This window comes from Cladosporium halotolerans, assembly GCF_011745625.1.
Source record: "Cladosporium halotolerans strain TM138-S3 chromosome Unknown Sca13, whole genome shotgun sequence".
Lineage (NCBI taxonomy): Eukaryota > Fungi > Ascomycota > Dothideomycetes > Cladosporiales > Cladosporiaceae > Cladosporium > Cladosporium halotolerans.
Genome location: NW_027191464.1, coordinates 242,895 through 267,701, shown reverse-complemented (window position 1 = coordinate 267,701; position 24,807 = coordinate 242,895). Strand labels below are relative to the sequence as shown.

Here is a 24,807-nt window from a genome sequence, read left to right as displayed (position 1 = left end):
GTAAGCCAGCAGTTCAAAGCTGGAAGTTTCTTCACTTCACTTTCACGTAGGAATATCACCTCGAGCAAACTGTCTGGAAATCGTGCTGAGATTCAATTTACCTGTATCTTATACGAATATCATTACAACCTTAGCAACCCTCTACTTCAGCGTAACAAGCTCCTCCGCACTGACAGGGTGGATCGCAACGCAGCGGTCAAAGTCAGCCTTGGTGGCGCCCATCCTGACCGCAACGCCGAAGCCCTGCAGCATCTCGGCCGAACCGGCACCCATGATGTGCAGGCCGACCACCTTCTCCTCCTTGCCGGCGCACACCAGCTTGTACGAAGTCGGCTGCTTGTCCTCGGGCTCCATCATGGCGAAGTACATGGCGGTGAAGTTGGTCGAGTAGATCTTGATGTTCTCCTTGCCGTACGCCTCGACGGCCTCGGGTTCCGTCATGCCGATGCTGCCGACTTCCGGGTGCGCGAAGACGACGGACGGGATGTTCTCGTACTCCAGGTGCGCATCCTTGTGGCCGCCGAAGACGCGGTCGGACAGCTTGCGGCCCGCCGCGATGGCCACGGGCGTCAGCTCGAAGCCCTTGTCGCAGACGTCGCCGAGCGCGTAGATGGACGGCACGTTCGTGTTCTGGAACTTGTCGACGGGGATGTGGCCCTTGTCGTTGGTGCTGACGCCGCTGGCGGGCAGGTTGAGCTTGTCGAGCTCAGGCGAGCGGCCGATGGCCCACAGCACGGTATCGACATCGAGTGTGCCCTCGCCGTCCGCGTCCTTGTAGTGCAGCCTCTTCTGCCCGTTGCCCAGGTCCTCAATCTTGCTCTGCGAGGATCGCTTGTGCAGGTGCAGGCCCTGGCGCTCGTACTCGGCCGTCACTTTGTCCTGGATCATCGGGTCGAAGGTGCGCAGGAACTTGTCCTGGCGGATGAACAGATGCGTCTCCGTGCCCAGCGCGTGGAACATGCCGGCCATCTCGACGGCGATGTAGCCCGCGCCGACGACGGCGACCTTCTTCGGCTGCGTCTCGAGGTCGAAGAAGCCATCCGACGTGATGCCGAGCTCGGCGCCCTCGATCGAAGGGATATTGGGCTTGCCGCCGACGGCGACAAGCACGTTCTTCGCCTTGACGCTGACCTCGGTGTTGTCGTCGAGCACGACCTTGACGGTGTGCGGGTCGACGAAGGAGGCCGTGCCGTGCAGGTACTCGACCTTGTCGTTGCCCAGGTTCTTCTCGTAGATGCCGTTGAGGCGCTTGACGTAGGCGTCGCGCTTGTGCTTGAAGGTCGTCCAGTCGAAGGGCGCCGTCTGCTGCACGCTGAAGCCGTACGCCTTACTGTCGTGGATTGTCTCCGCGATCGCCGCAGCATTCCACGTCACCTTCTTCGGCACGCAGCCCACGTTCACGCAGGTGCCGCCGAGCCTCTTGTTCTCAACTGCGATGACCTTGGCGCCGTATGCGCCGCTGGCCTTCCTGGCGCTGGCGAGACCGCCTGAACCGCCGCCGATGACCAGGTAGTCGGCCTCTTTCTGGATAGGAGCCATGATAGCGGAGGCGTGGGAGAATTGGCGAGCGAAGGAGCCGAGGCGCTGGGAGGGGTTTCCGGTGGAGGTGGGAGTAATGTTTGCCGTCCTGAACGTCGTGCGCGCGGAGGCGTTGAAGAGGCGGAGGGGAGACAGCTTGCCGGTGTTGATGAGGGGCGCGGGGTGTTGCTTTTGAAAAGGCAACAACACCGCTTTGAACGAGGGGAGGATTTCAATTACGTGCAGATGTGCATGCGGCTCAGGTTGGGTTGCGCGTTAGGTAAGCTTCGAGATGACGAGATGGATCGGCAATTCTTCGCCTGGCAATGTGGTATAGATGCGATCACAGGTTATCTTATCTGCCTTATGCTAATTACACTTCTGCGATAGACACAATGTACACATCGATGCGAAGTCGTGATTGCAACTATCTTCTAGAATTAACGATTGCTTATTGCCCTCAGATTGTATTACTACTCCGAACACCAGAATCTCAAATCTCATGCATATGGCTTACAAAACTTCCGGGCGTTCCGTCATCGCTCGTCAATGTGTTGGACGATCACGTGACATCACATGATCATGCCGGCATGAGTGCCGCATTGTGTGGACGAAAGCAATATTACCATCCAGTGAGGTCCGCATCCGCTTCAACTGATACGAGCGGTCTGTACGATGTAATGGAAAATCGGGTATCATTGCGCGAGCTTTGCATCCAGGCATAGCGTCTCCCGTACTATGTAGACATTACTTGTACATAAATGCCGAACTTTTTGACTCTTTCATGATGCTGTGCTCAAAATGCGAAAAGTTGAAAAATCGAAGAAAGATTTCATTGCCAATGCCAATTGCCGAACGTCTGACCTATATGGTCTTCACTCCTCGTAGGCGGGGGATGCTGTCGTGGGAGGAACTGCTGGTGGTGGGGGTGTAGTTGCTGCTGCATCGCGGGACTGTGAGACGGGAGAGTGAACTGCTGCTGCCAATGCGACTCCGAAGGCACATCTGAAAATCCGAAAGCACCTGGTGCCTGTACGTCCGTCAAGTGGTTGTTAGGCATGCTCTGAACAGGGAACGGAAGCCAATATGATGGCTGCATCGACACCTCATCCATCGAAGGGAAATGTTGACCGTAATAGTCTTGAGCAGTACCCGCGCTCGAAGGCTGTGAAGATGGTGCAGGGGGTGCGAATGGCGAGTCGTGTTGGCCATGCGAACTGGGTAGAGACTCTTGGGACTCGCCGGAGCGATTGCCCGATTGCGAGGAGTTCTGACGCGGAATAGAAGCGGAATAGAAAGCGGACTTAGGGGAGCCCGAGGCACGCCCACTCCGTCGAGGAAAGGAGACGGCTGGGGCATCTTGGGGCAGTGCGATCTGCCATTTGGCTGCAAGCGAGCGGATGATGTCCACACATCGACCAGCGAAGACGTGGTTTGCTGACATGGCCTGCAAGTCATGCATCGCTTGACTAAGGTGTCGCCCGGACGCCTCAGATGGCAGGTTGAGTAAGTGGATTGTGCTTGCTGAAAGTAGAAGACCTGTGAGTGGTAGGCAAACGCGTCGGAGACCGTACATTGCACGCAGCGCATTCATCAATCCAGAGATTTCGTTTGCACAGAACGTGCAAGTATCCAGTGGGTACAGATTCGCTCCTTGGAGATCGAGCTTGATGTAAGGGCGGAACAGACTGGAGGATATGGTCAGTATGTTACTGCCTCTGAGGAGTTCTCTGACTTACTGCAGGACGGAAGCATAGTAATACATATGCAGAACAATGACATGCGGCAGAGAGGTCTGCTCAAGTCGAAAATGCTGCGGCAACTTCCTGAACCACTCCTGATAAGCCTCGTAAGTAGTTGACAATCTTCGGCTGGTGAACCGTTCTCGAGGAGCGTAAAACGTGTTAACCATGTCGCTGGCGATTTCGGAGAGATCGCTAAGACAATGCGTGAAACTCATGTAGCGGCCAGGCTGCTCTGAAGCAGGGCTAATGGTCATGTTAGTGTCTTGATACGGCCTCCAGGGCTGCATCTCCGTCCGCTCGCTCACGGTAGGTTTCGCTATATCGGCGGCTGCACGCGGCATCTGCGACAGGCGCCCAAGGCCAACGGAACAGATTCTGTTGAAGATCAGTAAATGGCCGGATAGTAAGCCCCGTAGAATACAACTTACGTCTCGATGTTAAAAACGCCCCAGAATGTGATTTTCCGTGCCTCAAACTCGGCTGGGCGCAAGCTGCTGCTCATGACTGATAGGTGCAGTCCCATCTCCAACGCCACACGCAAGCATCTGCCTGTATATTGGTAGCCATTGCTGTCTCGGCCGTGGGATGTTTCGCGCCAGCTCATGATGCCTAGTGCTTGCACCATTGTCAATGACGGCTTCTCGTCCATGTCCAGCAGCCTTTTGGCCTCCGCAAAAAATTGGTCTCCCGCACTCTGCGGGTCATCCGGATCAGCGCGCGCAGCGGTTCGATCAGAATAATGACATGCAAATGCCGCAATAGCGTTCACAAGTAAAGCGCTGCAGTGTCCAGTCTCGCCGCGCTTGAAGTCGCCAAGGAACCGATCCTGGGAGAACGGTTGATAGAACGGATGAACCCATGTGAAGTAAAGCTCAAATAAATGCTCGATAAACTCGGGGTCTTGGGGGGACCTGAACCAGAGGCTTGGGTTTTGGTAGAGAATGCCGCCGCCCGTCGGATGGTCTTCATGAGTCGGTCTCAAGTGAGGCGGTGAAAATGTCGAGTCGCTCGAAGCACCGTCGGATTGTGCCCTTGCTGGCGAAGGATGTGTCATATGCTGCACAAACTCGGATTCAAGTGTTTGGGGTCCGAAGCTATGCGGTAGGCGAACATTGGTCTGTAATGATTCTGCGATGCCCTCATTGTTATCGTCGCTGCGAAGGCTGTGTAGTAAGTTGATAGAGTCAGATTCCGGAAGTGCGCGGAGAGAGGCGACGATTACATCCAGAGCATCGTTTCGTTGTTGTAATGACTGAATATCACGCTTCAGTGCACCTTTTCGGCGATGATCGCTGTCTTGGTCGTAAAAGCATTCTGTCCTGTACACCGCTGTGCACGTGGAACATGATGGCGTGCCGCCGTCACACTGCGAGAGTTTAGCGTTGTGCTTGAATTCGGAGGGGGGTGTGAACCAACTTTCGATTTGCGCTTTCTGCATGGAATGCAAGCAGAGGAAACGGCACGGCGTTTTGCAGACTTGTTCTCAGCGGGGGAATCGACGCCATCGATCATGCTGACCTCGTCCTTGGGTCTTATAGGGCGGGGAGGCATGCCAGGTATGTGTGTGACTAGACGAATGCACTGTAGCCTGCGCCGCGGGCGTGGGAAGAGAACAGTCAATCAGAGACCTAGCGAGCGGCGGGGGGTCACAGCTTAGAAAGGCTATGAGGAAAGTATTGATGGCAGCCACAGCGCTCCAACTCAGTTTTGTGCAAGCTCTCGGGTGAGATTGAGTCCCCTCGATCCCGCATTTCTAAGACGCTTTCTCTGGCCATCGGTCCATTCCCTTCTCTCGACAGTCTGCAATGGTCCGCCAAGAGCCGTACGGGGTTTGCGGTGCCATAACGCTGGAGCAGGGTGCCGCATTTCAAATGCACCGGCATAGCGCTTGGCGCCTATACAATGGGTCTCCGGAGTCCAACTTGGCGCTCGCATTGGTTGTGGCTGCGAGCCTCAGACCTTCGGGTCGGTATGCGATGTGGGCGCAGATCGTGGCGGCAAGCACACCGGACCCTGAGACGCCGTCGTGCCTGGTGGACGGCTCGGTTGAGACGGCAAAGGGCTCGTCACGACAGCGATAGGCTCTGCGGATGCGGGCCACTGGCGCTCTTTGCGGTAACGTTGGCGATCAAGTTGGGACCGTTGCACTTGATGCCTTGGCCTTGGCCCACTCAACTCCGGCTCAGACCGTTACGACCCTTCCACCGAGAATGACACGCCCCGCGTGAATTATGCGGTGATGTCTTTGCATCCTTGCACATCAGAAGCCGGTGGACGATTTTTTTTGTGGACGGGCTAGGGTACTCGGTTGCCGGCATGGTCTCGCTTGAGCCAGCAGCGGACAGTTGTTCTTCGACTGGGGGGCACAGCCACATCGGATGCCGAAGTAGCCGAGCTCAAAGTTGAGATGCTTGAATGCACCTCATGCCTCCCCCTACGTCATTCGCGAGTTGCTTGCCGTTCTTGCGGAGTCAACTGAGTTACCGCCAGCCTCCATGGCATTTCGGCGAGGGCATGATAACCACGACGTTGTCCGCTAAACTCTGATCGGCGCCAGTCCTGTCGAGGAGGCGTCGCTACTGGAAGTAAGCAGAGTCAAGATGATTGCCCCTAGGGAGGAAGACCACTAGCTGGCCACCGCTCAGACTGCCGAGGTCGAGTAGTGAGAGCCCTCACAGCGTGCCGTGCGGTTGAGCAGTGCGCACTTGCAAGTATAGCCGGAGTTCACTGCGAGCTCGAAGTCCAGGTGCTAATACCAAGCCCTAATCGACTGTCGGCGAAAGCGCCCATCCCCGGGGCCTGCATACATGTGTTTTGTAATACGAACAGTACGAGCTTGGGTCGGATCAGCTGAAATGGTACGCCGGTACTATATGCATCGCCCACGTTAGAGTCGGGGTTCTTCCATTGGGAAAAACGGGGTGACTAAACAATCACGACATAATGAATTCCAGATACCCGACATATCGTCTGTTCCGAGTCGCTCCACGACTTCGTCGCTCCGGCGCTCGGCTCTCGAGATTCAAGCCGAGCACATTCCCGGCGGATCATCGTCACTCTGATGTCGAGCGAAAGCTTGCTTTCATCGGCTGCTCTAGAATCCCCACAGTGCCGTTCCATCGGGCCTCCTTAGGCTGGTAGGGCTGCAGCGTTTAAGCTTCATTCTTTTGCAAGCCTTTGTTCAACAGCATCCTACGACCCATGTGGATGCTTGCTCCGATCACATCTTCGGCTTCGCAGGTGCCAGTGACATATATTGCTGTACCGAGTCCACTCCCCGGACTGCAGAGCCCCTCTCATCGGTTCGCATGCCCAGAAGGGAAGGAGGCCTTCAATCAATCTCTGTTGGGGCTAAACTCAGTGCCCTGCACGGATCGGGAGTCGGCTGACTGTAATCCTACGGTGGAAGCCATGGAAGGTTGCGGCCCCGTCCATGCAAGCCACATCGCGCTAGAACACCACGCGAACATCAGCTTCCCGGCGCTCATGCCTCGAGATGTCACTGCAGGCGCGCGGGTCTCAACCCACCGCCACACTTGCCTTGGCACTTGGCCGGCCCGTTCACGACCTGCCCTTTCGAGCGCAATTCACCTGCCGAGCTAGCACAGCCTCTCAGTCCAAGAGGACATGACTAGGCGATCAAGCCACACTGAATTTTGCCTTGTACTCAACCACACCCACTGAAGATTGCCAAGCGGAGTACTCGCCTACGCCTCGTGCGCTGCCCCATCAAAGGTCAAGCACATGGTGATCCTCTGGGCAAGATATGAGGGCTCACTTGTATATGCCATTATGCCCTAGAAAGCTTTTTCGTCCCTCGGCAATAATACGCTGAGCCGTGGAGATGTCACTTCGCGGAGCTGCCGGGAGTCTCACTTTGTTGACGCGAGACCGACGTTTACCCCGTATACCAGCAGGGGGACATGTCGTTTGTAGGAGAATAATCAGGATCTGCCAAGCGGCACACCGGAACGGAGACTGTTCCACCATCAACCACGCGAGCCACGCTCGAGCTCGAGTCCGGCGGAGGCGGTGTCAGATGATATACCAAGCCAGAAGTCACTGAGTGTGGGTTCTCACACTTTTGGCGCAATTGGCTATTCGACAAGCGGGACGCTGAGTTCGAAGCTGGACCCTGATGTTGTCTAGACTCATTACAGCTGTCGGTGTATCCTTCTGCGAGGGGTCAGTTACATTCTGATGATCTACCTACGATGATCATCCGAAATTGCACAATATCACCATTGCTCTGTGGCGCTGCTGCGTTTGTGCGAAGCTGTCCTCAAGCCTGAGGCATCAATGCTCAAGCGCTTGCCGGGCGTCTGGGGTGTTGTCGGTGTAGGAACTTGAGGCCTTCCAGTGCCAGACTTCGTGACTTGCAGGCTTGTTTGCCTACGTATCTGCCTGGGCAGAATGTAAGTAGCAGGTGCAGCAGGTAGCATGAACTCGAACAGTCACGTTTTAGTCTGCTCTCTGACAAGTTATCAGGACGGACTCAGTGTTTCCGTCAGGCCGACGGTCGCTTGATTAAGGGTGGCCCTAGGGTACGAGCGGAAGAGTTCGAAGCTCTCAGACATGCGCGACAGCTGGGCGTTCCGGTCCCGACAGTCTCTGAGTTCTCTTCTGATACACGAACTATACGGATGGAGTATGTCGGAGGCGAACTTCTGGAAGACGTATGGCCAACACTGTCCGACCGCGAAAAAATCGCTTATGCTCAGCAACTCGGGCGATATATCTCGCTCATGCGCTCAGACCGAAAGGAAAAGATTGCCATTGGCGGAATCAACGGTCCCGCCCATGAGTGCCGAGCGTACGACTCCCACACGGGAGGCCCCTTCGCGAATGAAACAGAATTCAATTCTTTCGTCCTGAACCTCTATACGCAATGCCCGAAGCCTATACGCGATAGTCTGATGTCCCAGATGCGATCAGACCACTGCATCACGTTCACACACGGCGATCTCACCCCGCGGAACATCATCATCAAGGACGGGGGGATTCGCGCCATCATCGATTGGGAGTTTGCTGGCTGGTTCCCTGAGCATTGGGAATACGTCAAAATTTCGAGTGCTGCACGGATTGCCACGACTGGAAGAACTACGCTCCACATGTCTTCGATACATCCTACAAAAAGGAACTCGTGGTCCACCAAGCAATAGTCCGTTGGCAGCGCCCGTAGGCGCACACTGCACTCAACTACTCTTCGTCTTGCGCCTCCGAGATCGCATCGACCATGCCATCAAGCCCTTTCGTATACGCTTCACTTGTCAACATGCCCAGCTCCTTCAAGCGGCTCAACGCCGCCTCCACCCACTGCTGACAATCAAAATCCCAATCTCTGTTCCTGATAGGGACGGTCTGCAAGATCTGGATGAGGCGGGCGCGGTTTGTTTCGACGGCCAGAGACCCGAGGGCCACGATCTTCGCGAGGGACCGGTTTTGTGTCGGATCGTGGTCATCCTTGCATTCGAAGATGTACTGCTTCTTCGGTCCGATCACCTGGATGGTAGCCGATGGTTCCAGGTTCGCGAACTCGAAGTACAGCGAGGTGTGGCGGTACTTTTGATAATCGAGAGGAATGCCCTTTTCGATCACGACGCTGGCTTGTACAGTTGTCGCTGCCATCTTCTTTCACGTCTCACTTGGAGTGCTGATATTGAGCGTTCTCCGAGGGTTTTTTGTCGCCTCGATCAGCCGGCCGCTTTAGATTCTTTAGTGGAGCCGAGGGAAATGGCGAGGCGTGCCAACAGCTTTGGCAGCAGAAGAATGGTAGAGGACTTGTCACCTCTTTTCTTTGTCGTCCATTCTTGCAAAGAAAAGAGGTGACAAGGCAAGATGCCTCAGTACTAGCACCATACCTTTGCCTGCATGGCGATTGGTGCACGCTACGTGTCTGTGGGGTATTGTGCATACTGTAGCCGCCGCCTCCATACCGATGATGGTCTACCATCCCTTATCTGATGGCGCGTCAACCTGGGAACTCTCTGAACAAAATTCGCGTTTAGATGTCCTGGAGGCGATGGTAGCACCTTGTTGATACAATGACCCCGAGAGACGCAAGCATACAGTAAGCGAACACGAATGCACGTTACTTGTGGCACGAGAAGACCTGACGCTGCAGGAATAACGACGTTCGACGTGGCTGAAGCTGCACATGGCACTTTCCTGTTGATTGGGTTGATCAATGAATTGGCGAGAGACTTGAATCCATTGAAATTGATTGTATCTCCAGATATCTGCGACATGGAGGCCGTTTTCGCTTCGCAAGCGCGCACCTCACCCTCTTGACCGCAGCGCAGTCACCTATCGACCAATGAAGTCCTAAGCACTTAGCTTCACCATTATGGATCTATCGAAGGCGCTGTTCCCAGAACCAATCACGCACCGGCCGGAGATGATCGAAACAAAGCATCAGCGCTTGTAGAGAATCAAGAGTTCCGGGGACCTTCTCCGGGCCAGTCGAGCAGGTCGTCCTACGCCAAAAGCTTTGGCAGAATGGATTTCCGGGGCATGCTCGCTAGTTATGCGCTCTCCGTGTGGACTTTGACATAATCCGAGGTCTGCCAATCAGTCTCGGGCCTCTGGAAACGCCTGTCGATGGCGCGTGGAGACGCGACCGATTCCGTCCGACGGCTTCGCTATGAGGCTCCAATGCCTTATGGCCTGAGCGACATTGGCGGTAGATCTTCAGCGAATGACTGCAGCGTCGCTCGGAGTCGGTTGATCGGTTTTGACGTTGGCGTTCGCATCGAGCTTCTGAGCTGAAACATTCTGCATCTGAACATCCGCGGCATTCGCATCGAGAGGTCCCGTTTTGGAGAAAAGCGCCCCGCCCAGCTGGAAAGGGTTGTTCACGCGCGAGATCATGTTGTAGTAGACGGTGATGCCGGTGATGGTGATCTCCTCTTTGGTCCGGTCGCTGTAGTCGGCCATGAACTCGATGAGACCGAGTTTCTTGAGGGCCCAGACGTTGCTGCGGAAGCGCGCGACGGGCTCTTTGTTGGCGTTCAGGAGGATGAAGTCCCAGTGCTTGAAGCCTGTTGAGTGTCAGGATGCATTATACGCGTTACAGCAAAGGGAAAGCCAACGTACCAGATGAAGAAGTCCAATACATAGCCACAGGAAGGCCGCCATCAGCGAAGGCGTCGGAAAGGTAAGTGTATTCGCTCGTCCAGCGCTTCATCGCCTGAATCTTCTTCGCACGTCCGCGGACCTCGCAGTCGGCATGGATAGAAACGACATGGAAAGAGGCGGAGCCGATGGGCTCGCTGTTCGGGCCTGTGAACTTGATGTGAGGCTTCGTGAAGTTCTTGCAGTCGCCCAGCATGATCTGTCGGTCATCTTTGCTGTCTTGGACGTCGAAGCTGAGTTTCTTCCAGCTCCAGTCGACGGTGTACGCGTTCAGATCGCTCGGCGTAGACATGGTGTGCGGCTGTTTGTTGAGAAGGTAGAATCGGGGGTGGATGACAATACTGTATGTGACCTTTGGCTTTTTGATCAACTTGGTTTCTACAGTCGGAAGGATTGAGGGGGTTGCCCTTATTATACACCATCAGAGCATACAGCTTACTACCTACACTTGGCTGTGGTCACTCCACCCTCCACCTACGCCGGGCTGAGCGCAGGCTGAGTTGACACGGCGCAGAGCCCGGCCTGAGGCGCAAGAATCCTTCGAGCTGAATCAAGCCTGTTTGGGAAAGATGCGCCGCTCGCAGGATTTTGGACAGGTCGCCATAGTCACGACGCTTGGACGCGAGATTGGGGTGTTCCACGTACATTACGAGCGGTGAAAGTAGATGCTACTGGACCGCCTCCTATCAATCCCAGCCAGGACAGATTCGACTTCTTATGTCCTGCTGTCGTAGATGCTGTGGAGTCTGCTCCATTTCGGCATCGTAGCCGCTGTCACGCTACAGCAGATGGAGTCTGGGCGGCGGACGAACCAGAGGGTCTGCTGCAGGTGCCCCACATGATGTTGATCAGATTTTCAGATAAGATGACTCTCCGCCATACGTCCGAAGTCCGAAGACGGCGATTTTCTCAACATATGAGTCCCGTTCTGTTCCCCTGTCGCGTTCTTTCGTTTTCTGGCCAGGGAACCTCACCGTGGCATTAATGGCGGAATCAGACATCGCCACGGGTGTCGATGCCCATCGATGGGCCGCCCAACACGACGACCAACACAAAGAAGCTCAATACGACGAAGATGAGGGCCGCCACGTCTCGCTCGAAGGCCCCATGGACTCCTCTCGCACGAAGCGCGTGTACCGCAAACTCGACCTCCGGATCATCCCTCCCTTCTGGCTCCTCTACTTCCTCTGCTCCGCCGTGCGCTCCAACGTCGGCCTCGCGCAAACCATGAACACGCAGGAAGGCCACGACCTCGGAACCCGCCTCAACCTCTCCGCGCACCAAGTCTCGACCGGCCTGGCGCTCTTCTACGTCTCCTACGTCGTGCTCGAAGTCCCCTCGAACCTCGCCATGAGCAAGCTCTCGCCCTCCGTCTGGCTCGCGCGCATCGTCATCAGCGTCGGCGTCATCGGCACCGCCATGGTCGGCATGCAGAACGCCGCCGGCTACTACGTGCTCCGCCTGCTCCTCGGCGCCGTCGAGGCCGGCATGTGGCCCGGCATGTCGCTCTTCCTGACCATGTTCTACCCGCCGCACCGCATGGCGAAGCGCATCGGGTGGTACTTCACCGCCTCGCAGGTCTCCGCCGCCGTCGTCGGGCTCGTCAGCGCGGGCTTCCAGGAGATGGACGGCGACGGCGGGCTCGTCGGCTTCCAGTGGATGTTCCTGATCTGGGGCCTCGTCACGCTCGTGCTCGGCTTCGTGCTCGTCTGGTGGCTGCCGGACCGCCCGCTCGCGCCGGGCGAGCAGCGCAAGAAGAACTTCCTGACCAAGCACCTGCCCGAGACCAAACCCGCGCTGACCGGCGAGGACGCGATCCTGCACTACCAAGACCTCAGCGGCGCCTACCACAGCGCGGACTGGACGCTGCGCGACCTGTGGGCCGTCATGGTGGACTGGCGCTTCTGGCCGCTGTTCGTGATGTACTTCGGGGTCGTGGGCGTGGGCAACGGCGTGCAGTCGTACGGCACCGTGATCCTGCGCGCCATCAACCCGGGCTTCACGGGCGTCGAGCTGAGCCTGCTGTACGCGCCGATCTGGATCTGCGACCTCATCGGCATCCTGTGCGTCACGCCCATCAGCGACCACTTCCACCGGCACCGCGCGCTGTGGTTCAGCGTGCCGACGGCGCTGCAGATTGCGGGCCTGCTGATCGCGACGTACGCGGGGGACGGGCGCGGGGAGAGATGGGGGAGGTATGTTGGGCTGCTGATTGTGGGTTTTGGGCTGGGGCCTACGGTGCCGATTGCCATGACGTGGACGGCGGAGATTTTCCAGCCGCGGCACGGCGAGATTGGCGTTGCTGCGGCGTCGGCGCTGGTGTCTGGGTTGGGGAACTTGGGGAGTGTGGTGACGAACTACGCGCTGTTTTCGGGCTGGGAGGGGGATTCGAGCAGGAGTCCGGTGTATCTGGGGAGCATGTGGGTGATGATTGCTATGTTGTTGGCTAGTATTACGGCCAGCTTTTGCATGCAGTGGTTGCTGAAGATTACGGATGGGAGACGGGGGAAGAGCGCGAGCTAGATTGGGGTGTCGTGAAGCTGTGGTGTGAAATGGGAGACACTCCTGGACCAATGACATTGGGGACTGGCCTACATTGTAGATCTCGGTTTAATAGTAATATGCATATGTGGAGAGATGGCGACTTAGTCTACGTTCTGAGGCGATATTTTCCTCACACTTGCTCGAGTCATAGTTGATGGAGCACATCTCTCACGGCCGCTCTTCGATCGATTGTACTTGAAGACCTGAGGACGATTTTGCTCTATGATCACGTGTCCAACGGTAGTCATCACATTTGGTAATATAGTTGCACGACTGATGGAAGCCGGAGTTGCTTCTGCACTGGTACGAAGCCGAGGAGCTGGATCAAGAAGATCAGCTGAGATCTTAGAAGGGATGTTATGAATTGCTGTCCGTAGCTCTAGTCTTCTAAAGCGACAACGTGACGTCCATGGACGCTTGGCACGTTGCGAACAGGCATGATATCAGTACCCAAGATACCTAGGAACCGAATCATTCCAGCGACGTTGTCTCCCAGCTGTAACCAGCTTGCAAAGTATCACCGGTGAAGTGCAACACAAGATGCACCTGTATGACCGCACAGGAGATAGCTTAACGTGGGAGGCCTTGCTGCTAGCAGAAGCCAAGCCCGCCGTGCAACAAGCCCGGAGTGTCGAGAACGAGACTCGGTCAACGGGAGACATGATTTTTATCTCACAAAAGCCTTGCTTTTACGAGTGATGTTGCACTTGGGCGAACACACACACTGCAGTATGCGCGCCATCAGGCGTGCCGCCAAGCCGAGGGCGACGTGTTAGATGACGGCAGGCTGGCGGTGGCATAGAGATACTATTGCCGGGGTGCATTCGTAGGGCAGGTGGATGACACCCATCTAGATGTCAGCCCATCGCGAACTAGGGCTGAGCCGGCGATCGCGCTTCCGGCGCAGGTAAGCGTCCTCCCGAGCTCGCACGCCGTTGCCGCCAAAAACACCAGCGCATGATGTCGTGCGCTCTGTGAGGATGGTAGGATCACAAGTTCTGACCACCGCTCGGCCTTGATCCTGGCGGCATTCGAATGCCCATTCCGCCTGCGACCGATCCCATTGGTCGAGTCTTGGCCATGTCGACTCGGCCTTTTGCCAGACTGATTGCGGGCAAGACCCAATCTCCGCAGCTGCATTGCATGCCCTGCCAGGCGTATTTGCCGACGTTCGTTTGGCATTTCGGGCATTCAAGTCGGCCGTCGAGCTTGCCTTGTTCCAGCTCAGGCCTCATCCAGGACAGGGCGTCGAGGAAGTAATGCGCGCAAGCCGCGGAGGTGTTTGAAGACTTCTCGCCGGGAGAATTGCGGAGAGGTTCATGCGAGGTAAGATACTGAGATGTAGCCAACGGACGTCTTGGCGCAGCCGGTCAGTAAAGGAGCCGGGACCATCGTAAGGCGGTGCCAAGATCTTACCTGCATTTCTTGCATTTGAGCTCAAAGTCAGACGTGCCTTGCGACTCATGCTCGTCTTCAAATCGGATTTTCTCTGCTTCTGGCGCTTGGCCGCATGCTCTGCTCATCTCAATCTCACGTTGGTAGAGCCAGCGTTGGTAGACAGGGGAGTTTTCGATGTCGTCCGTTTCTGCCATGCGGTGATACAGCTCGAGCTGCTTCATGAAGCCGTCGTTTGGTTCGCAGAATGGTCTGGTTTCGCGGATCTGTGCAAGGGCCTGATCAGGCGTAATACCGTATCTCTGCATGAGGAAGGCGCATGTCACTGTTGCTGAACGAGACTTGCCCATTGCACTAGACGGAATGTCAGCTCTTTGACGGCGCATCAAATATGTTGCATGTTGCCCCACGGCGCTCTTGCGCAGATGCCCGGAATCCTTGAATTTTGGCGTGAGAGATACCCTCGTATGGATACTGTGGGTTGAGATGCGATGAGCAGGGCTCATCCTGGCGGCACGAAGAAGTGGTGCATCTCATGCTGGAAGGAGCTTGATCATGTCGTTCCTTCAGCCCTCGAACCATTGCGTCTTCGCCGTATTTTGATGGGTCTCTCGAGTTGCCAATGGGGAAGCATTTCGTGACGAAAACTATTGAAGATGGAACTGCACGAGATGTCACTTACCAGTGAACCAGCACGCCGCCACCAGATTCGATACCGCTCTGAATGAAACGGTTGCATTCTGGGAAATGCTCAAGCAGATTCTCGTCTTCAACATCGTCTACTTCAACGGCCTTGTGCGTAAACCCCTCGAACAGGCCCTGCTCAACTGGCAGCTTCAACACGGAGAGAACATGGGTGATTCCAGATTGGCGCAGAGACTCCTTGCGGCGGAGAGTGAACAGTCTGGACCGGTATCAGATTCTATCGCTGGTGGCGCTCGGGTCCGCTGACGTCTGGCGGTCCTCGCGAGTGAGACCGGACAACGTACCCGCCGATGTAGAGGTTCAGCTCGCCCGAGACTTTGTCGAGCAGCGCCATCGTGGGGACAATGGTGTCTATGTCAGACCTCGCTTGTGTGTATTATACGACGTGATTCAGACGATGCGCTCGGCTCGTGTCATATTGTAGGTAAGCGTCAAATTCGTGAGGTCTCAGGTGCCGCAGACGCCGCCGATTGGCCGAAACAACGCGCGAGTCATGCCCGGGTGCGTTCTGCTCCAGCCGATCGCAGCGCCGTTGTTCGCGTGCACAAGAAGACGGACTCGGGCCGTGTGCAATCGTTATACCCGTCACAGTCTGCAGGCCGCCCGTGCGGCGTTGCTTGGTCTTGTGTTATCCAGGCGGCGCGCTTCGCATGTGTACGAGCACGGCACGGCGGATGAGCTCATGCTGCGCTCCATGGCGCCGATCTGCGACCGCACGTGCCCATCTTCATCAATGCCGGACAGCAGAGCCCTATGTGGAGGTTTTGCACTGCCCCAAAGACAAGAGGCAGGCCTCGCGCACTTCGCTAGAGCGTTGCCCGAGGGGTTTAAGGTTGGGCGGCGAAGGCAATTTTGCCGCAGGCGCACGAGACAAGAGGCCCAGCAGCAGGGCCGAATGAAGCTTCGCGGCCAGCGAATGAAGCGTGGGCAGTGACACAAGGCTGCCGGGCCCTGGGAACCCCACGGCGCCAGTGGGGTTGCATGTCAATCGCCGCGATGGACGCCGGACGCTGGACGCTGGACGCTGGACGCCCGCGCGACGGCCGGCCTGCTGCGACACAAGCAGCCTAGCGCAGGCGAGCATCGCACAGGTGGCAGGCCGGTGACAGACGGGCTGGCGTACATACGGCAACGCTGCGGTCAGCCTTGCAGCGGCGCGCGCTCGAGGCTCTGAGGCCGGCGGGCGAACGGGCTCAAGGCTGCTGGGCTGCTGGGCGCGTGGGCTTGACGGCCTTGTGCGGCGGTTGTGAAGACTTGGTTCTGGCCACCCGTGCCTGGCTGGGCTGGACCCCTGGAGCCGGGCACCGCGTGCAGCGCAGGTGCAGGCGCAGGCGCAGGCGCAGAGGCGACGGCATGGGATGGGCTGGGACAGGATGGGATGTGTGCATGGGCGCGGCCAGGCGAGCGCGCTGCACTGCCAGAGGCGCGGTCGGTGGTGCAGCGCTCGCTGGGCGTGGTGATGGCGTACGGCGCGGGAGGGAGGCAGGTCTCGTCGCGGTCAGCGGTGGTGAGCAGCGACGGTACAGTGCGACTAGCAGCGCCGCTGGCCACTCGTTCGCCGGCGCTGGCCAGGGCTGGGCAGGGCAGAGGGCCAGCAGGGCAGCAGGGCAGACTCGCAGTGAGTGGCAGAACTCACAGACTGCTCACGGGCACGCAGGGAGGCGGCGGGCGGGAGCGCCGTTGGCGGCACATGGATGCTCTTTTCCCTACTGACAAGCTGCCGCGCTAAGATTGAGGCAGTGCAGCTCTCTCTCCACATTTCGCCGACCAGATTGACGCTCCCATCACCACCTCAGAGCCTCCGGGCGCCCTGCCGCCTGCCAGGCATGTGCGCCGCCGACATCTGCTGAGCCAGCAGCTGGGGACGGCCGCGCTGTTTCTTCTTCCGCACCATAATCGCCCGTCTCGTCGCTGTCCATCCGCTACGCAACTCCGCAGCTCTGTTCGAGGCCCCGATCTCGACTGCCCACCACCGCCGCCTCGCCCTCCCACCCACCCCTCACGCTCCGCCTGTCCTTTCCTCCCTCCCTTCCTCCCTCCCTCCCTCCCTCCCTTCCACTGCCCTACGCCCTATCCAGCCTTACCGTGCGCCTCTGCGTGCCGCCGCCCGCTGAAGGTTCGCCGCTCGTGTGCTCGCATGACCCGCCGCGTGCCTTCGGCTTACTCTTCTCCTCCAACCCCTCTGGCTGGCCGCGCACCCCGGCGCACATAAGCGCTGAGTGTAGAGCTCGTCGTCGTCTTGCTCGCCACAGCCGGGTGCTTGTGGCGGCCCTTTCGCGCCCTGGACATCAGCTCGACCGTGTGTCGCACCCCGTGCTGCCCACACGACTGGCGCTCCGCCTTCGCCACCTCGTAACCGCCCGCCTTCGCCTTCACAATGTCACCCACGTCCACGCCCTCCATTCGCATTTCGGAGCACCAGCGATACGCCAGCCCGCCCTCGTATCCCGGCTCTCAGCCCGACACCGCCGCGCCAATGCCAATCCCGAAGGCCCAGGAAGGCGCACCGCCTCCATTGCCACCGCCCACACATATTCCCGAGATCACCGGCGGCAAGGATCCTGGCTGGCAATGGGGCAACGATCCTAGCTCCTCGAATTTTGGGCGCACCGCGGCAGTGAAGCCTGGATCGAGTCTTCTGGGTGCGGGAACGAGGAACCCGCTTTATGCGAAAGAGCTTGAGCACACAGGAAACGGCAGCATGGACGATGGACGGCGAGGCAGTTCCTTGTCAACTGTTGTTGGAATCGCGCGGGATCATGAGATGCCGGACGCGCAGCAACAAAGCGACGATGAAGGTTCGCGAACAGGATCCAGTTACAGGTACGTGCGCCTCGTTGCGAATGCTGCTTTGAATTGGAGTTGGAGATGTCTGGTCATCGATCAAAGTGGCCCGGCCGAATTTTTGGGATATGCGAAGGAAACAATCATTCACGACCCCAGACATCACTTTATCCTTCATCGTAACAACCGCTAACCTCTTTTGCGAGCAGACTTCAAAGCGAGCGTCGATTGGAACAAACCACGCTCGAAGGCTCTTCGCAAGCTTATGACAAGCAACTGTTGAGTCGAATTGGTGGCCCCAGCACACCCGACTCCAAGAGACAATCAGTTTCGTATGGCTCAGGGATGCAAGAAACAGCGCAACTTGCAAATGCCGAAAGCGAACGACGAAATAGCCAATTGCGGCCTTTGACCGTCCCAACTCACGAGCGACGTCCAAGTTCGTTATTGGAGTCGCCGGCGAATGCTCGTTACCCGCCAAGCATGTCTTCTTCAGGCGCGATATCACCAGGTTTCGCTGGGTTCTGGGAGCACGGGCCTGCAGACTCAAGCCGACTACATACGCGCAATGGGAGCCTTTCATCGTCTCATCGCGGCAGCTACGACAACACAATGTACGCGAACGAGGACTTCCCCATGGAGGAATCTCGCATGGGCAACCTACATATTCACGACCGCAGCCCTTCCGGCTTCTCAGACGAATCTTCAAACGGCGCTAAGGCCGGGACCAAGCGACGAGCATCTTCGCCGCCAAGGGAGCTATACTACGACGAACGTTCGTCTGTCAGCAGCGCATCCGGTCAGACTGATGCCTACAACCGTCGTTCACTTCACCAACTTCCGGAGCGTGGCTCCCCTGTCGCACGATTCCAGCCAAGCCACTCCTCACTGTCTTCGGCATCTTCTTACGCACCTCGACACGGCTCATTCGGTTCGTCTCTCGGCATCCCGAGCGTCCCCAGCAGCGCCACCAGCTATGCTTCTGGTCGCATTTCACCCGGCATGATGTCTCCCGCTATCGACCCAGAGCTACGAGCTAGGACTCCTTCTGGCAGCGACCAATCGCTCAAGCCTAGTCCGATCCTTCCTAACCCCCACCACGGTCGAACCCTATCCAGCAGTACCCAAGGTGGGGCTCATAGCTCGGGACCAGATAGCGCTCCGCACTCCCGCCAAAGTAGCTTGTCGCAGCTGAGGGGCATGTACATCTGCGAGTGTTGCCCGAAGAAGCCCAAAAAGTTCGACAGCGAGGAAGAGCTGAGGTGAGCTTCAGGCGTGCCACATATCTTCGAAGGTACAATCACTGACTATTCGCAGGAGTCACGAGTCCGAGAAGCAATATAGCTGCGCCTACTGTCCGAATCGCTTCAAGAACAAGAATGAAGCCGAGCGACACCAAAATTCCCTTCACCTGCGTCGTCATTCCTGGTCATGCGCCGCCCTCGCCGGCCCAGAAGCCGCCTTCCATCAATCTGTAACCGGCAGCGGTGCAGACGTCTGCGGCTACTGCGGCGAGGAGTTCCAGAACCCGCCGCGCTGGGACCAACGCGCGGAGCACCTCAACCACGTCCACAAGTTCGGCGAGTGCAACAAAGCCAAGAAGTTCTTCCGCGCCGACCACTTCCGCCAGCACCTCAAGCACAGTCACGCCGGCACCAGCGGCAAGTGGACGAACATGCTGGAGAACGCGTGCATGAAGGACGAGCCGCTGCCTGAGAAGCGGGCCGTCGTAACCGGCGGTGGCGCTCCCCAAGCTCCTCCGGCTCTAATGGTCACAACGACCGGCCTCACGGGCTCGCCCATACAGTGCTCAAGCCTGCTCGAGCGCGACCCGCGAAGTACCTAGCACGATGTGTGCACGTCCTCCACATCGGCACCGTCGGCTAAGCTGTAAACTAGAGCAATGCAAGTCCATCGCAGTGCTGATGCTTCGCTCTCGCACCGCGCTCGTCGGCTTCACATCTATTCTTTCGCAAGTTGCCGTGCTCGGCCGGTACCTGCTCGCTTCTACATCTGCTTCGGCGAGACAATTTTCCCGCATCGCATCTTCCGTTCGCTACGATTATCATGACAGACACAACACAACATACATGGGCTTTTTCACTTCCTCTCCGCTCGAGAAAAGAACGTGCCCGTCGGCACCGACAACTCGTCGGGAGGGCATCGCCTTTTTTTTTTTTTTTTTTGCTACAATTCTATTCTTCAAACGCGCGCATGCATGCACGAATGGTTCGGGATCTCGGCAGGCGTTGAGAGTCGAATTCAAACAAAAATTCCCGGAGAAAGGGGGGGGAAGAGATGATATTATACCCGGATTTGGGAAGCGAGGGTTCGGAATCTGGGAACTTTTTTAGGTACCCTCTTTCTACGGAATGAGGGTTGGTACGTATGTGGCGGGTGGGAATCTGGGTTGAGGGTGAGGGAATATTATTGCCTAAGTGGCAGGGGAAGATGGTGAAGGCTCGCATATCCGTGGTTTCGACGAAAGAAAAATGCATTTACATGAAAAAGTTGCTGTACCTCGCTACATCCTCCTGAGCCACGATCGCTTTCTTCTCTTCGATCCGGTACGACTATGTGTTTTTGCTGTGAAAATCTCGCACGCCTTCAACAACGGCTCACACAATCTCCCTCCTTCTTCCATGCATGTACCCGTACGATCGCCCTTCGCGCCTCCGGAGGGGTAGCGTAGGCTACCCCCCCACACCTCCATACACCTCCCATCCCATCCCAAAATCCTCCCCCACGCCACGCAGCTTCACGCCAGCAGGACGCAGAAGAGGGGGGCTCGCATGATCTCTGCACCGTAGCTTCTGGCTCTGTCACCCCGCCTACTGTACCTTCCTTATCTCAGCTTCAGCTAGCCACCTCGCCCCGACCGAAGGATCTCGCTTGCCTGCTTCCGTGCATGCGCTGCTTGCTGCGTTGCTATTCTCGCCGCGGAGGGGAGGGCTGTCCATCCTATCCCACCCCATCCCACAAGGCTTCCCGGCTGGCCAGATCGAGGACCGGTTCTTGCAGGCAGGCAGGACCGCTAGATCTCGGTCTCGTTCGCGCTGCAGCTCGCTGGAAGAGGGACGGGGAGTCGCACGCCTACAAAATCCTTCTGGCAACAGGAACACGAGCCTACGTGTCCTGGTAGTGTATTATTGTAGATAGCACGGGGAAGCTCCCGGGCTCATTTGATATCGCTCACTCAGACACCCAACCCTCCCATATCCCTCATCACCCGGCTAATACACCCCAACCTCCAAGTGGCAAACCCAGGGCCGCAAAAGCAGCTCCGCTCTCAGCCCTGCGCCTCTCAGCCCTCTCTTGTTTCCACCACTCAGCTCTGGCAAAGCCCAAGCGGGACCGGGAAGGATTCGAGCTGCTGGCTGAGCTGCGGACGGGGTCTCACTTGCGTTGCTGGGCGAGGGGCTGAGGGCGGGTTCGTGAAGATGGGGGTCGGGTGTTAGTGCTGACGGGGGCGTGTTTCAGGTTGTTTGGGGGGAGGCGAGGGAGGGAGGGCTGAGGTGGATGATGGGAGGGAGGGGAGCTGGAAGGGGGACTGGGGGCTGGTTAGGGGCTGGTTAGGGGTTCGCGGCGTGCTGTTCTGGGATGAATGGTAGGTTGGTGTGAGGATTTGCGGTTGCGGTCTTGGAGTGAGTGGGAGATTGGGTCGTTGGCTGATTTTGAGGATTGGGACGCTGAAAGGTCGGTGAGATGTCAAGTTTCATTGATGTCGGATGCGGTGACGCTTCGCCTTTGACATACGCGTTATACGACTGGGTAGACCGAGACTCACGGGTGTGCCCATGGAGTTTTGTGGTTGATAGACACGGTCGTTGATATATTATAGATGAAGACGGTGTAGTGAACGACGATTGGGGATGTATTCCGCAAATGTGGAATTGCTTTCAGGTATCATTTGAACGGTCATCGATTGAAAGACAGGTTGTATGCTCTTGTACTGCATTCTTCAGCACCGTCAATCTTGGAGCCTCGAGCCCGCATTGTTCCATCAAAGAAGCTGTGGATGCTTACTCCTTCCTCTGTCTGTGAAACCCCATCACCGATGTTTCTAGAGCCACAGTCTCATTCACATGGATAGAGAGTATGATCCTCGATACCGAGAAACTTTTCCAAGCCCTTCTTGACCCAGCCAAGGGTCAACTTGACACCATACTTGGAGTATCTGCCCACGCCTTCAAGGGCCAGACCGTTCCGATAAGATTCATCCTTTTCCTCCCGACTGTGATCGACTGAGCAGCATGGGCCGTTGCGGGCGTCGTCTTGGGTCTTTTCCAGCCACATCAATTGTTCGCAATAGCAGTCGTAAAATTTGGAGAACCCGACAAGTTCGGAGAACCTGACCTTTGTCAGGCGCAACCTCAAGAGACATCTGAAGACATCAGACCAAGCGGATTGAGAACCCACTAAAGTCACGCCATGCAATGTGAGGGTTCTGAGAGTCCTCTCGTGCGCCATGAGAGCTGTTATGAGGTCTACGCCACCCAAATAACATTCCACGATCTTCAAAGTTTTGATCTGAGAAGTGCTCGACTCCAAGCAAGCGAGGCTTTGCACGGAAAAGTGTTCCACTTGCCAGCTCTTGAGCTGGTCAAATATCACCTCTGCGTCTTCGTAGTGAAGGACGTGTTGGTAGTGGTAGTTCAGGTAATCGTCATCTATGTCATCTGGATGGATCGGCTTATACCCTCCAAAAGACAAGTACTCGAGACTTGGCATCGCCTTGAACAAGTCGAGGACGTCTTCCGCACTCGAGATATTATTGTCGAAAGGGGCAATGTGACGTGTGTCCGGGATGTAGACCTTCAGTTTCTTTGCCAGGATTTTGGCAGAGGGAATGTTCGGAGATGAAAGCAGCGAAGTCAGAGCGTGGATCTTCGATTTTGTACCGACGATTGTCATGTCTGAGAGGTGAGTGCGAGCGAAATCGAATGATGACTTCTCTTGGAAGCTTTTGCAAGTTGCTCGCACGGAGCGAATATCCTCAGGTACGAGATGGGCGCAAATAAGCCCTATGAGTTCGGGCGAGAGAATTTCCATGGTTGGCGAAAGCTTCGTTTGGATGGTCGATGTTGTTCTTGGTGTTGTTTGATCGAGAAGCCATCGTCGAGGCGGAAAGAGCGGGCGTCTTATAAAAAAAAGTCTGCCTTGTGCGTGTAGTGAATCACAGCGGCTCGTCGAGGTTCACCGGATCATTGCGAATTCGAGCGGAGGCAGACATCGCTAGTGAATCATTCAGTGAGTGCCGATCGGAATGGAATGCGGTCGCGGATCGTTGACAATGGTGAGTGATTGTCCACGAGTGAAAGTCCAAATGAAGTGAAGTCACAGGCGTAGTGGATGCCCAAGTGAAGTATGCAACTAGCTAACTGCCCCGGAAAACGTCGTCTGGGCTAATCATAGAATCTCGTCAGACATCGAGACAAAGTGTAGGTACCACACGCGATAGCGCTTAAATCACCGGAGAGAAATGATACAACATCCTGTTTTGGCAAAGCCACAGGTATGATACCGGCGCGCGCACATCATGTTCGCTATCACGAAATGTGAATGATTAACCCGCGTGGTACCCACTTCGGAACTCTTTGGTCCGAGAGAGCACATTCAATTCTTCATGGCTACTCAGGGGTTTGAGCTGGGCCACGTCTTACGATCGATAGCTTCTTTGTCTCAGACATAGCCTCCCTGCATGTCCTCCTCCTTTGCGTCAGTGTGCGCAGGACAGAGGAATTATCCACCCGTGCTTGAGACTAGGGTTTCTTCTCCGGTGTCAAGAATACCCAAACTGGACTTGCGTGAAGCATCAGTTTCCACTATACGGGCCCGCGGTTTTTCCTGCCATAATATACAAGTGCTGGCCTCCAGCTATCTTGTCTGCCTAAGCTGGATGCTCGCTTAGGATCATTCGAGAGTCCAACATAGGATCGCCTTTGGAGTACCTTGTCTGTACTGGCAGATTCCGGTGGATAGAAAACCGCATGGGAGACCGCAACTCATGGCCAGATAACTTTCTAGTATACCGTCTGGGAACCTTCTTCACGGACTATGTGAGGCCATACGATGAATGCCCATCGGACGTCGAGATGAGACGAGCACCCCGGTTCAAGGATTTCCAGTGGGGACACTCGGAAAGGCGCCAGGAGCGTTCAGTCTCTCCCGATTCCTCCTGGCGACCTCGGCGTCTCGCTTCTTCTGCAAACGCATTTGATAAAAGTTCTTCTGGAGTTCGAAGATCCGGGGACCTTGTACGGCAGCTTTGGCAGGTTCCTTTTTCTTTTCAAGCTCCTTCAGCTTCTCTTCTTGCTCTTTCTCATCCTTCTCGTCTTCCTTCTTCTGTTCCTCTTTCTTCTTGTCTTTCTCAGCGTCCTTATTCTTATCCTTGTTCTTCTCTGCCTTCTTTCGCTTCTTCTCCTCGTATTCCTTCTTAACGGCTTCAATTTCCTTCTCAAGCTCCTCGTCTTTCTTCTTCTTCGCCAGATCCTCCTCGTCTTTTGGTATGGCAAACTTCCGATCTGTCAAGTGACCCGGGCAGATATGAAACCAGTCGTCACTCTCTGGTGTGATCAGTACTGTCGACGAAGGCTTGTAGCAGATCCAACAAGCCTTGCCACTACTTTCAGCAACCAGTCTGCGGTGGTACAGATTTTGCGACACCTTCTGCGATGCCATGATGACAAAGATCAAGTCCTTTCCTTTCGATTTTTGATTGCCAGGTGTCAGGTCGTCCACGACGTAGAGGCCGACGCTAAAGTATCTCCAGGATGTGGAGAGCTACCCGATGATCTACCAAATGCAGGGACGGGCCAATTCTTATCGATAAGAAAAACAGACGCTAACCGCCTGCATCGGAGTCAGAGTCCCTCCCTATGTCATTTTGTTGATAAGCCATTGGATTTTTGTTTCTTACAATTTTTATTCAATACATTTCCAGACACTGGGTCATAATCATCGCAACCATCTGAAACAAAAC

General features: G+C 56.3%; 9 protein-coding genes across 9 annotated transcripts; 2 read left to right on the top strand and 7 right to left on the bottom strand.

Moving 5' to 3' along the window:
- Nucleotides 1-141: 141 nt before the first annotated feature.
- WHR41_04566 (uncharacterized protein) lies at nucleotides 142-1,539 on the bottom strand (the record flags this gene model as incomplete). The annotated part of the gene is made up of 1 exon (XM_069373172.1): nucleotides 142-1,539. One exon carries the CDS (start codon nucleotides 1,537-1,539, stop codon nucleotides 142-144), a length of 1,398 nt encoding a protein of 465 aa, XP_069229722.1.
- A 655-nt stretch (nucleotides 1,540-2,194) lies between these two features.
- WHR41_04565 (uncharacterized protein) lies at nucleotides 2,195-5,231 on the bottom strand. Its single transcript, XM_069373171.1, has 4 exons — nucleotides 4,680-5,231; nucleotides 3,692-4,629; nucleotides 3,258-3,638; nucleotides 2,195-3,206 (listed from the first exon to the last, which is right to left on the bottom strand). Exons 1-4 carry the CDS (start codon nucleotides 4,812-4,814, stop codon nucleotides 2,351-2,353), a joined length of 2,310 nt encoding a protein of 769 aa, XP_069229719.1. The 5' UTR covers nucleotides 4,815-5,231; the 3' UTR covers nucleotides 2,195-2,350.
- Nucleotides 5,232-8,462: 3,231 nt separating this feature from the next.
- On the bottom strand, nucleotides 8,463-8,891 carry WHR41_04564 (uncharacterized protein; the record flags this gene model as incomplete). Its single annotated transcript, XM_069373170.1, has 1 exon — nucleotides 8,463-8,891. The coding sequence occupies one exon, from the start codon at nucleotides 8,889-8,891 to the stop codon at nucleotides 8,463-8,465; it is 429 nt and encodes a 142-aa protein (XP_069229720.1).
- Nucleotides 8,892-9,455: 564 nt separating this feature from the next.
- WHR41_04563 (uncharacterized protein) lies at nucleotides 9,456-10,875 on the bottom strand. Its single transcript, XM_069373169.1, has 2 exons — nucleotides 10,359-10,875; nucleotides 9,456-10,303 (listed from the first exon to the last, which is right to left on the bottom strand). The coding sequence occupies exons 1-2, from the start codon at nucleotides 10,687-10,689 to the stop codon at nucleotides 9,954-9,956; spliced, it is 681 nt and encodes a 226-aa protein (XP_069229725.1). The 5' UTR covers nucleotides 10,690-10,875; the 3' UTR covers nucleotides 9,456-9,953.
- A 342-nt stretch (nucleotides 10,876-11,217) lies between these two features.
- Nucleotides 11,218-12,920, top strand: WHR41_04562 (uncharacterized protein; the record flags this gene model as incomplete). The annotated part of the gene is made up of 1 exon (XM_069373168.1): nucleotides 11,218-12,920. The coding sequence occupies exon 1, from the start codon at nucleotides 11,382-11,384 to the stop codon at nucleotides 12,918-12,920; it is 1,539 nt and encodes a 512-aa protein (XP_069229726.1). The 5' UTR covers nucleotides 11,218-11,381.
- Nucleotides 12,921-13,027: 107 nt separating this feature from the next.
- Nucleotides 13,028-15,513, bottom strand: WHR41_04561 (uncharacterized protein). The gene is made up of 4 exons (XM_069373167.1): nucleotides 15,326-15,513; nucleotides 15,019-15,240; nucleotides 14,358-14,690; nucleotides 13,028-14,297 (listed from the first exon to the last, which is right to left on the bottom strand). Exons 1-4 carry the CDS (start codon nucleotides 15,373-15,375, stop codon nucleotides 13,931-13,933), a joined length of 972 nt encoding a protein of 323 aa, XP_069229723.1. The 5' UTR covers nucleotides 15,376-15,513; the 3' UTR covers nucleotides 13,028-13,930.
- A 1,897-nt stretch (nucleotides 15,514-17,410) lies between these two features.
- WHR41_04560 (uncharacterized protein) lies at nucleotides 17,411-20,003 on the top strand. Its single transcript, XM_069373166.1, has 3 exons — nucleotides 17,411-17,864; nucleotides 18,035-19,087; nucleotides 19,143-20,003. Exons 1-3 carry the CDS (start codon nucleotides 17,419-17,421, stop codon nucleotides 19,669-19,671), a joined length of 2,028 nt encoding a protein of 675 aa, XP_069229724.1. The 5' UTR covers nucleotides 17,411-17,418; the 3' UTR covers nucleotides 19,672-20,003.
- A 1,899-nt stretch (nucleotides 20,004-21,902) lies between these two features.
- Nucleotides 21,903-22,877, bottom strand: WHR41_04559 (uncharacterized protein; the record flags this gene model as incomplete). Its single annotated transcript, XM_069373165.1, has 1 exon — nucleotides 21,903-22,877. The coding sequence occupies one exon, from the start codon at nucleotides 22,875-22,877 to the stop codon at nucleotides 21,903-21,905; it is 975 nt and encodes a 324-aa protein (XP_069229818.1).
- Nucleotides 22,878-23,939: 1,062 nt separating this feature from the next.
- On the bottom strand, nucleotides 23,940-24,506 carry WHR41_04558 (uncharacterized protein; the record flags this gene model as incomplete). The annotated part of the gene is made up of 1 exon (XM_069373164.1): nucleotides 23,940-24,506. The coding sequence occupies one exon, from the start codon at nucleotides 24,504-24,506 to the stop codon at nucleotides 23,940-23,942; it is 567 nt and encodes a 188-aa protein (XP_069229817.1).
- Between the last annotated feature and the right edge of the window lie 301 nt (nucleotides 24,507-24,807).

Bases quoted from the DNA above. Each gene is read 5' to 3' on its own strand.
- WHR41_04565 (XM_069373171.1), bottom strand. From the start codon at position 4,814: ATGCCTCCCCGCCCTATAAGACCCAAGGACGAGGTCAGCATGATCGAT. The intron at 3,639-3,691 runs GTAAGTTGTATT...GATCTTCAACAG, and splicing joins GGCGTTTTTAACATCGAGAC to AATCTGTTCCGTTGGCCTTG. The intron at 3,207-3,257 runs GTAAGTCAGAGA...CATATCCTCCAG, and splicing joins TACTATGCTTCCGTCCTGCA to TCTGTTCCGCCCTTACATCA.
- WHR41_04563 (XM_069373169.1), bottom strand. From the start codon at position 10,689: ATGTCTACGCCGAGCGATCTGAACGCGTACACCGTCGACTGGAGCTGG. The intron at 10,304-10,358 runs GTACGTTGGCTT...GACACTCAACAG, and splicing joins GTATTGGACTTCTTCATCTG to GCTTCAAGCACTGGGACTTC.
- WHR41_04561 (XM_069373167.1), bottom strand. From the start codon at position 15,375: ATGGCGCTGCTCGACAAAGTCTCGGGCGAGCTGAACCTCTACATCGGC. The intron at 15,241-15,325 runs GTACGTTGTCCG...ATACCGGTCCAG, and splicing joins CTGAACCTCTACATCGGCGG to ACTGTTCACTCTCCGCCGCA. The intron at 14,298-14,357 runs GTAAGATCTTGG...GGCTGCGCCAAG, and splicing joins CTCAAATGCAAGAAATGCAG to ACGTCCGTTGGCTACATCTC.
- WHR41_04560 (XM_069373166.1), top strand. From the start codon at position 17,419: ATGTCACCCACGTCCACGCCCTCCATTCGCATTTCGGAGCACCAGCGA. The intron at 17,865-18,034 runs GTACGTGCGCCT...TTTTGCGAGCAG, and splicing joins CGAACAGGATCCAGTTACAG to ACTTCAAAGCGAGCGTCGAT. The intron at 19,088-19,142 runs GTGAGCTTCAGG...GACTATTCGCAG, and splicing joins GACAGCGAGGAAGAGCTGAG to GAGTCACGAGTCCGAGAAGC.